The 9745-nt window shown below is 49.0% G+C and overlaps 1 protein-coding gene across 1 annotated transcript; it reads left to right on the top strand.

Moving 5' to 3' along the window:
* Positions 1-4407: 4407 nt before the first annotated feature.
* Positions 4408-9163, top strand: GNPDA1 (glucosamine-6-phosphate deaminase 1). Its single transcript, XM_010719234.4, has 6 exons — positions 4408-4671; positions 4782-4883; positions 5756-5938; positions 6529-6713; positions 7393-7567; positions 7850-9163. The coding sequence occupies exons 1-6, from the start codon at positions 4548-4550 to the stop codon at positions 7945-7947; spliced, it is 867 nt and encodes a 288-aa protein (XP_010717536.2). The 5' UTR covers positions 4408-4547; the 3' UTR covers positions 7948-9163.
* Positions 9164-9745: the final 582 nt, after the last annotated feature.

Genomic DNA, 9745 nt, shown 5'->3' with positions numbered 1-9745 from the left:
CCCCGCCCCGCCGGCAGCCGGAGGCCTCTCGCCCGAGAGGAGCGGGCGGCCTCGCTGGGCTCGGCGGCGCTGCGGTTGCTGTGCGGGGAAGATTTCCACAGCTAGCGATCCGAACATTCACGGCGCCCTAGCTGGAGACGGGTGCCGCCTTCGCGGCTCGCTGGGAGCGGGCTGTGCGAACTGCTGCTGCCCTGGGGCTGGGCGCAGAATCACAGGACGGCGAGTTGGAAGGGAGCCATAGGATCGCTGAGTTTACCCCTGGGTCCGCACGGGGCCGCCCAAAGCCGAACTCTGTTGAGAGCGCTGCCCAAACGCTCCCTGAGCTCGGCAGTCCCAGTGCCATCCCATGCCCTGTCCCAGGGCTGTACCACCCTCTCCGTTAACATCCATGTCAGTTCCCAACGTGATGCCCTCCCAGCTGCTCAGAAGGTGCACACACACGTGGCACCGCAGCCGAAGCAACCCTGAAAAGCTGTCCAGCTGCTCAGAAGGTGCCGCGAAATCCCGAATATCCACATCAAGCAGATGGTGCTGCAGATCCAAAGCCTCCCAGAGTAAGCACTCGTCTGAAATCACGCTGGGTTATACATTTGTTTATTCTGATTTTTGCATTTAATGTTACATGGGTTGAGGGATTTTCACCCTTGTTCCGTGCTTGCACAGTTCATCTGCGGTTGGACTTGTGCAAAACCACCCTCATCTGTCCCTAAGGTTGATAAGACTTAAATATATCTGCCTTAGGATGAGGAGGGCTGAATCAGCCCTGCTGGGATTCTGAGCTGCCAATTCAGAGAAAGAGTTTACATCTGAGGACATGGTCCTGAACTGCAAACTCTGTCATAAATGAATGATTACAGCTCTGTGTTTGGTACCATGCTCAGGCTGGGATCTGTTCTGTATTCCTCACAGGACTGGATAGTTCACCCAAGCACTAAAGAGATGGGTGAATATCGCAGTTCTCCTTTTAAGGGACAGACAGGAATTGTAAAGGACTTTAGCCAAGAAGAACCTCCAAGAGGGGCTCCTGAGAAATGCTGTAGGCATGAGGAGAGTGCAAGTTTCTTGCAAGAAAAACACCTTTGAAGGAGTTGGAGTGAGAGCTGAAGGCACTGTCACACTGTTCGTTTCCCCTTTCCACAAGATTCAGTTTGCACTGAGAATCTCCTTTGCACTAAGAAGCTGTCCTGATGACGTGCGCGGATTTGCTGTCGAGGTAGGATTATATCCCTAAGTATAGCTACAGCCACAGCGGTAATTAGCTGTACACTGATTGACTTGGACATCTGAAAGACTAAAACCAGACACAACCTGTGCATACCCTCAGAAAAGATGCTTGGCAGTATCCCAAAGAGATGGTGAAACAGTTTGTGCCACAGTCATTAGCTGGAGGCATATCACCACCTAATTAGGCCAACTAGCCTGAGCAAGGCTGACACGGGGAGCTGATGGCAATTTCTTCCAGCTGGTCTCTGTGTGTTTGTTTTATTTTACAAGGGATAGCAGCTAAGATGATACTGTGGTTACAGTGCATGACTGGTTCTGCTTTCATTTCCTGCATGGTTTTAGGCAAATCACTTCATACCTCTGCATTTTCTAAATCTTCCTCCAATACTCTTTTCTCCCAAGAGATGCTCTGAAGCTTGAAGTCATTGCTTTTCGGTGACTTCCGTGTGGGATATGGTGTGAAAGTATTTGAAAGCAATTGAAAATGTTAGAGGGCTGCAGTATGGTGAGTCCCCTGAAACCCCTATGCTCCACAAGCGTTACTTTGATTATGGTGTATGACTGAACAACAGAGGGCACTTTTAATCTATGCTTTCTAACAATATTGAACTCTAAAAACTAAATGATAAAGCTTGGGGGGTGGGGGGGGGAAGAGGGGCTTAAAAGCTAGACTTGTTTAAATAAGGAATAAGACATTAAAACTTAGCTCTTCCTTGCTATCTTTATAGCAATAAATGATTCACCTAAGAAAAAACTGAAGACGAATATTTGCATGAGTTAATGGATCAAATGATACCTCTGAAGCTCTCCACTGTAATAGCTTAATCATCTGCAAGCAGGCTGCAACTGGCAGGCTGAGAAAAAATGGTGGCAGAGTGTTGTTCATGTAAATAAAGCCTGCACTGTCTGCCATTACAGAGCTGGCCTCAAGGAAGATGGAAACTTCACCAGGAGTCTCATCCAAAGACTGCTGGCATCAGCAGAAACTTCACTGTGCTGCCCAAAGAAACGCAGTGGAGTGCTGTGCTGTATTCTTCAGCGCCAGCAGCTGCTGGTAGTGCTCATTGGTTCACTGGAATCTGGGCACTGGTGGGAGGAGCTGGGCAGCAAGCAGGGCTTGTGGAAAACGGCAGCTCCCTGCAGGTCCATCACCCAGGAATCCAGTTTCTCCTTTCCTCATAAACAGGAGAGTGAAGGCAGGTGGGATGTGCAGGAGAGGAAGTGCTGACAGATGGTGGGCATTTAGGAGCTGCTTTAATTATGGGAATTGAAGATAAATTTATGCACATAAATTTTTAATTGTTGCTTTTTTTAGAAGGGGGAAAAAAAACAGTACTCAAAAGCAGCTCCTGATAGCAAAAGCTCTGGTCTGTGTGAATGCTGACTCTAATCACTTCAAGGCAGAGAAAAAGAAAATGCTGTGCTTGTTAGAACCCCCTGGTTAAACTTCAGCTCCTTCTGCAGGGAAGTGTTTGTTTTCTTCCATCTGCTGCTTTTGCTGGGAAGGAAAATCAGCTTGTTCAGACACCAGGAAGTTCTTCAACATTTCAACAGCGAGCTGAGAATGCAGAAACAGCAACATGCATAAATAATCATACCTAAAAATATCCCGCATTCCAGTCACACGTATAACCCAGCCCTGAAGCCATTTCCTCAGCATCAGCAGGCTGCCTGAAGCATGCAGATCCGTGGGACGTGGGCAGGACGGGGCAGCTGCGGCAGCAGGTGCACGTGCCTGCCTCTCTCGCGTTGCTACAGTTTTTTCCTCCCAACAAAACATTTTTCGTTTGTTTGTTTGTTTGTTTGTTTTTTACTGGGAGCTGCTGACTGACTCTGATGTCTTTGTGCACTGCTCCTGCCAAAGCTGCTTGCACAGGAGGTCAAAGGAAGAGTGAAGACTGTTTGCAATGCACAGAGACACGCTGAATTTCAGCCAAATGCCTTTGCAAAGTTCAGCACTGGCCCCGGGGCTCTGTTAGCAGCACAGTATGGTGCAGCTTCATCCAGCTCTGACCTGTGCTGCTGAAACCAGCTGGGCTGTAATTGCTGCCCGGTCCATGGGACCGATGGGTGCATCACACTGCCCAGTGGGAACAGCAGGAAAGCTGTCTCGCCCAGAGCCACGGGGTGGGCAACAGCCTGTAGAAAAGCCTTGTCTGTTCTGCATGACTCTCAGCTCTTTGCCCAGCACTGCAGCCACAGAAATACTTCTGTGCTTGCTGGATAACTGCTGCTGATGGAAACACACCACACTTTCCATTTTTTTTTAGTCTCTGTGGGCCTAAAACTCTTCCTGAGCTCAACCACAACCATCTGTGGTCTATCACAGCTGTCACTCTCCAGCCAAGCGCAAACCAAGCCAGCAGCTCTCAGCGCTCAGATGAGGCAGCATCGGCAGCGCTCAGCCTCACCAGGTCATTTAAATTATTAAAATAAGCAGGAGCTCTGTGGGATGGGTGCTAGAAAGCAGTTTGTATTTTATTCTTCCTTTCTAATGAAAGCAGAAAGCTGTCTGACTTTGAAAGAAGAGCTTTTGCACCTCAACAACAAACCTCATACCTCTGAGCAGGGCTGCAAGGCAAGGGCGGGCACGTTCCTGTCACAGCGTGAAGAGAGCCGGAGCGGTGGAAGGAAGGAAAGAGGGAAAGAGGTAAAGGAAGGAAAAGGAAGGAAAGGAAGGAAGGGGTGGCGGCAGCACCGTGTCGCTCGGTGTCGGATCAGCGCGCAGGGGTTGGAAGCAGCCGGCCGCTGTTCTGACTGCGGGAGGCGGAGCGCAGCGCGGCCGTGGAGCCATAGCAGGGCTGCAGCCCCGCGCCGAGCGGCCGGGCACGGCCTCGACCTGAGCAGCGAGCCAGGAGGGAGAAGGCACACGGAGATCTGATGGTCTGTCGTCTTTTTTAACGTATGTGGGGAAAGCGTCGGCTCCAAAGAGCCGTGTCCGGCCAACCGAGCACGTTTCCGCTGCTCATAATTTTATTTATTTGCACAGATCTCTCACAGCCTGAACACTTCGTTACTGGGCGCGTTGAGCTGCTTCTCTCAGCGCTGATTCTACAGTTACCACGGAAGCGCTCTCAGAATAAACTGAGAACCGGGCTCTGCCATCACGGCCGCCACCGCCAGCCCGGAGCCATCGGACAGAACACGCGGTCAGAGCGGGCTCAGACAGCCAGCAACTGCGGCTCCAACCCCCACCTCCGGGCGCACGGCCGGAGCGCCGACACTGCGCCGCAGAGCCGGGCTCACCGCCCACAGCGGGGCGGGGCGGGGCGGGAGCGGCGCTAAAATGGCGGCGTAGGCGCAGCGCTCCGCCCGGCTGCGCCATGAAGCTCATCATCCAGGAGACGTACGAGCGGGCGAGCGAGTGGGCCGCCAAGTACATCCGGAACCGCATCGTGCATTTCGCGCCCGGCCCCGGCCGCTACTTCACGTTGGGGCTGCCCACAGGTGGGTGGCGGTGGGACCGGGCGGGTTGTGAGGGGCTGAGCGAGCGGGGCGGGCTGCCTGAGGGACGGACGGACTGACTGACTGACGGACGGAATGCCGTGTGTCCGCAGGCAGCACGCCGCTGGGCTGCTACAGAAAGCTGGTGGAGTACTACAAAAATGGGGACCTGTCCTTCAAGTACGTGAAAACCTTCAACATGGATGAGTACGTAGGTGAGTGGTGCCGGCAGGAGCCGTGCGGGCCCCTCGGTGTCGGGGTGTAGCCGGGGATGTAGCCGGGTGCTGCGCGCTGTGTCCTGGGGCTCAGAAGCAGACCGAGGGCGGGACAAAACGTGCATCGCCAGAGGGACGCGATGGGCACAGTGTGAAGCCTGCGTAAGAAACAGCGCGATGTCTGACCGCACCGCACAGCCCGGCGGGGCGCTGAGCGGCCGAGGGTCCATTGTGGCTGTAAGCGGAGATAACGGCTGCCGCGTTGCACCTTTGCACCCGGGCTGTGGAGCCGGCCCGGCAGGCGCCCCGCTGCTGTGATAGCGGAGGGGTGGTTCGCTCTCGGAGCTGTGATGAAATGGGCTCTTCGGAAGAATGGCTGGAGGGGGCCAAGAGCTCCAAAGGTGAACAACTTGCAGGGTAATTATTTGCTAGTGATAACTTATATACTGAGTGAGAAGTTTTTTCCATAAGCAATTAAACAGTGTCAGGAAATGGGCAGTTATGTGGGTTTGCAGCGTTCAAGGAGAACTGAATGCAGTAGGTTATTTCCCAGACTTCTCTGTTGTTTTTTAAATCATCCACTGTGTGTTAATACAAGGACATAAAATCATAGAATCGCAGAACGGCCTGGGTTGAAGAGGACCATAATGATAATCTGGTTTCAGGCCCCCTGCTATGTGCAGGGTTGCAAAACGCTAGACATGACTGGTGTAATTTTGCTTATTTGAGGAAGCAAAACTTTTGAAATTCTATAAGACAGTTGGAGAAAACAGGGCTCTATTGCCAGAGCCACTGCAAGCCTGTGTAGGTGTTCTGCATTACAGGTGATGTTTTTCTGGCTGGTCCCAGCCCTGTGCGTGCTCTGTTAACAGGTCTCCCGAGGGACCATCCGGAAAGTTACCACTCCTTCATGTGGAACAATTTCTTCAAGCATGTTGATATCTCGGCAGAAAACGTTCACATTTTGGATGGAAATGCAGCTGATCTACAGGCAGAGTGTGATGCATTTGAGGATAAAATCAAAGCAGCTGGAGGAATTGAACTCTTTGTTGGAGGTGAAAACTTGAAGGACTGACAGTCTCTATGTACTGTCTTTCCTCCATTTATCTTATTTATTATCTGGAGAAGACAAGTCCAGGGGATATGCAGTGAAGGGCACCCTATACACTTTCATTGAGTGCTCGTGTGTGCTGGTACCCTTGTTGTCTGACATCTCATTCCCCAGTTTAAATGTTTGAATTCAGGAAGGGACTTGCTCAGGAGGTGGTTAGCTGGAGAACCAGGCAGGGCTTGAATTTTATCAAATACGAAATGTGTTACAATAATTAGGGTAACAGGAAGCTGCTAGAAAGTCATAGCCAACACAAGCAAGCTTTTCCCATCAGTTTGCCTCTAGATTCTGCTATCTTCTTTGCTTTATTGTTGTCCCAGTGCAACTGAGAGTCTTTGACTTCATAAGGAGCTTTTGCTACCATTCTTACTAGAAGCAAATTTGAACTTCAACAGAGAAATGCAAGCACATTTCTCAGATCTGTGTCTATTCTCGGGGGCACTGACTGTCCCTGTAACAGGAGTGCTGGTGGTTCTGTTTCCTACAAAACCCATTTCAGCCAGTGACCTGCTTCTCAAACTGTCTCTGTTACAGGTATTGGCCCTGATGGTCACATTGCCTTCAATGAGCCTGGATCGAGTTTGGTGTCTAGGACACGAGTGAAGACCTTGGCTATGGACACTATACTGGCTAATGCCAGGTTTTTTGATGGTGACCTCTCCAAAGTCCCCACGATGGCTTTGACAGTTGGAGTAGGCACTGTCATGGATGCCAGAGAGGTTAGGAAAACAACACACGCTACATATTTCAGAAAGCCCTGCTCTAGAGCTGATATAACTGAAGGTCACCTCATCTTGGAGCAGTTATGCACCCTGCTGGTGTAAACCAGCCCATGTTTTTCCTGCCACAAACAGCTGAACACAATCTTCCTTTCTTGCATCTTGTACCACTACAGAAAAGCTCTTAATCTGCTTTCCAGTTTGTGGTGGTTTTTTTTTTTTTTTGTTTGTTTGTTTTTGCTCTACTAACCCTAACATTTGTGTAACCCTGCAGTACAGTTGTGACTGCAGGAAGCTAGAAGGGCTTTTGGAGAATGGCTTCGGTTATGGAGCTCATCTGGTGAAATAGCTGCAAGAATCCCTGGCTGACTCAATCTTATACCACATGATGAAAGGCAAATGGAATAGCTTTCAACTGCACCTACACCTTGATTTGTACAAGTTGAGTCTGTATATAGGTGCCTAATGGGAGCTCAAAGTGTCCAAATCACTAAAATTAGCCTCCAGGCTATGACAAATAAAATGTAGCTGAAGCAAACAGAATTTGTGACTGAATTCTGGGGGCATGACAGATCTTACTCCCCATTAGGGATTGGGGCAGCTCTTTATTAGTTGATGTGCGTTTGCTTTCAGCAAATCTTCTGGACTCTAACTGCCATCTTCTTGTCTTGGAATCCAGGTGATGATTCTCATCACGGGAGCCCACAAAGCCTTTGCTTTGTACAAAGCTATCGAGGAAGGTGTCAACCACATGTGGACAGTATCTGCCTTCCAGCAGCACCCTCAGACTGTATTTGTGTGTGACGAGGATGCTACGCTGGAACTGAAAGTTAAGACAGTGAAGTACTTTAAAGGTGAGTGTGTGACCAGGGCAGGCAGTGGTTGGACTTCTTTTTTCAGTGGCAGAAGCCATGATTTTTGTTAAATGCTTGTTTAATCTCCCAAAAACTCCCAAAAGAAAACACTCTTCCAAGACAATAGCTGAAACGTAGAGCACTAAGGCTGTCAGGCTTATCTCTGTGGCTATGGGACAAAGGAGCACAGATTTGACTAATATCTAATTTCATTAGCATGCAATGAATGAAAATTTTGCTTTATTATGTCTACTGAAGTCATCTTTTTACCTGCTACATCAGGTTTAATGCTGGTTCATAACAAGCTCGTGGAACCCTTATACAGCATGAAGGAGACAGAAGCAGAAAGAAGCCACTCCAAGAAGCCTTACAGTGATTAATCTCTCACTGCCTAGAGTAACAGCCATCTTCTTATGTTGAAAACCAGCTGCAAAGAAAGGGAATTGCTGCAGAAATTCATCTCGTCTTTGTTCTTAAATTAGCAAATACCTGCTTTAACTAACCAAATGAGGATGTGATCCACTGCGCTGTGTTCCACAAATCTCCACCCACGTATTCTCTGAAGGTAAAACCAGTAAAGAATTAGTTCTTTAAGCAAAGAAGCAATTATAATTGTTTGGACTGAAGGCACCAAAACAGATATGAAAACACAATGGGTGATCACTTTGGAATGTATTGTGTCAAACACACTTGTGTATCACTGTCCAGCTAGAAAATACTCCTAAGTTATACTCACATAAAATGGGAACGGTTCTTGTTCAGCCCAGAGAAGGGAAAGTATCAGCACAACTTAAGAGTAGCCTGCTTCATAGCTATGAGTAAGCCATCTAGAAATAGAAACAGAGTGCTCCACTGCAGTGCACAGGAGGGGAGAGAGAAGGGACAGTGGGGCACCAACTGAAATGACATTCACATTGGATATAATGAAGACGTTTCCCTGTGAGGACAGTCCAGGCAGAGGAGACAGTTACACAGAGGTGTGCAGTCTCGATCTGATAGAAGGTTTTTCAGGACCAAACTGCCCCGGCTGAACCCGGCGCGGAGCCAGATGTAAGGAGATCCCAGCAAAAGGGATGCCTTGAGCAGCAATTCCCAGTGCAGTGCCATTAATGCAGGTGAATGGTTGACTCATGAATCTGTGATTTTCTTCGTTGCCACAATTCTAAAAGAGGCCTTATATGTTCAGTTACAAGGATAACTTTATATGCACTGGTGCTTTATGATCTACAGCAGGGTAGATTTCTTCACATCAAACATAAATTACTTCTGTTTGTGCTCCTCAGTGCTCTGTCACTTGTGTTGGGGCAGAGCCTGAAGCAGCGAATTCTCTCTCTCCATTTCATGTGCTTCCAGGAAATGTCAGATAATCCCCAAAGGAAACATTCTGTTCCTTGAGCTCAGTGTGTGCTTAATTACAAAGCAACCCCACAGAGGTGGGCAAGAGCCTGACCAGGCAAGAGCCCACTTGGTCCTTCTATGGTAAGATCAAAACAAGATCAGTGCAAGCCAAACTGGGAAGTATGTGTTGTCTTTGTCCAAGAACTTTGTGAGCTGTTAATCTGCAACTTTCTACAGTAAAAATGTTATTTTTCTCTAGTTGCTTTGACTGTACATGTTGCTTGGTTTCTCTGCTAGTGAAACATGGAACAATTTGTGTGTCTGAATGGGAGCTGTAGTGGCATATTTGAGTAGCAGCAACAAAAGCTTCAAAGTCTAAAAAGGTGTGCTATTCTGAACAAGGCTTTCTGTCACCCAGAACCAAGAACTGGAAGAAGTAGCTGCTGTGGCTCCACACCTTAAGGGCCAACTCCTTGGCTGCTCTCTGCTGGTAGGCATCCCACACAACTCCCCTGGCAGGCAGTGGTGTCTCCTTTGGGCCGGGGTGGGGGGGAGAGGGAAGAGTGGGAATTTCTACAGGAAAAAGGAGGAGGTCTCAGCTCTCTACCAATGCCATAAAATGTCTGTAATTAAGTCGTTCTGTGTGTGCACAGGAATGAAGGGAATGAGGAGGTAGCATTCTGTGAGAGGAAAAATTAGCCGTCAAGGAAAAAATTGTGCTGTGTTAGTAGAGTTGCTCACCTTGCCCTGTTTCATGGAGACAGGATGAGGTTTGAGCTGTTCTGCCTCTGCACTGCCAGCTGTTTGTCCTGTGAGCCCACTCACCTGCTCATCTGTTCT

Source organism: Meleagris gallopavo, chromosome 15 (assembly GCF_905368555.1).
Source record: "Meleagris gallopavo chromosome 15, MGAL_WU_HG_1.1, whole genome shotgun sequence".
In the NCBI taxonomy this organism is placed as follows: domain Eukaryota; kingdom Metazoa; phylum Chordata; class Aves; order Galliformes; family Phasianidae; genus Meleagris; species Meleagris gallopavo.
This window is presented reverse-complemented; position numbering and strand designations above follow the sequence as displayed.

Bases quoted from the DNA above. Each gene is read 5' to 3' on its own strand.
- GNPDA1 (XM_010719234.4), top strand. From the start codon at position 4,548: ATGAAGCTCATCATCCAGGAGACGTACGAGCGGGCGAGCGAGTGGGCC. The intron at 4,672-4,781 runs GTGGGTGGCGGT...GTGTGTCCGCAG, and splicing joins CACGTTGGGGCTGCCCACAG to GCAGCACGCCGCTGGGCTGC. The intron at 6,714-7,392 runs GTTAGGAAAACA...CTTGGAATCCAG, and splicing joins CTGTCATGGATGCCAGAGAG to GTGATGATTCTCATCACGGG.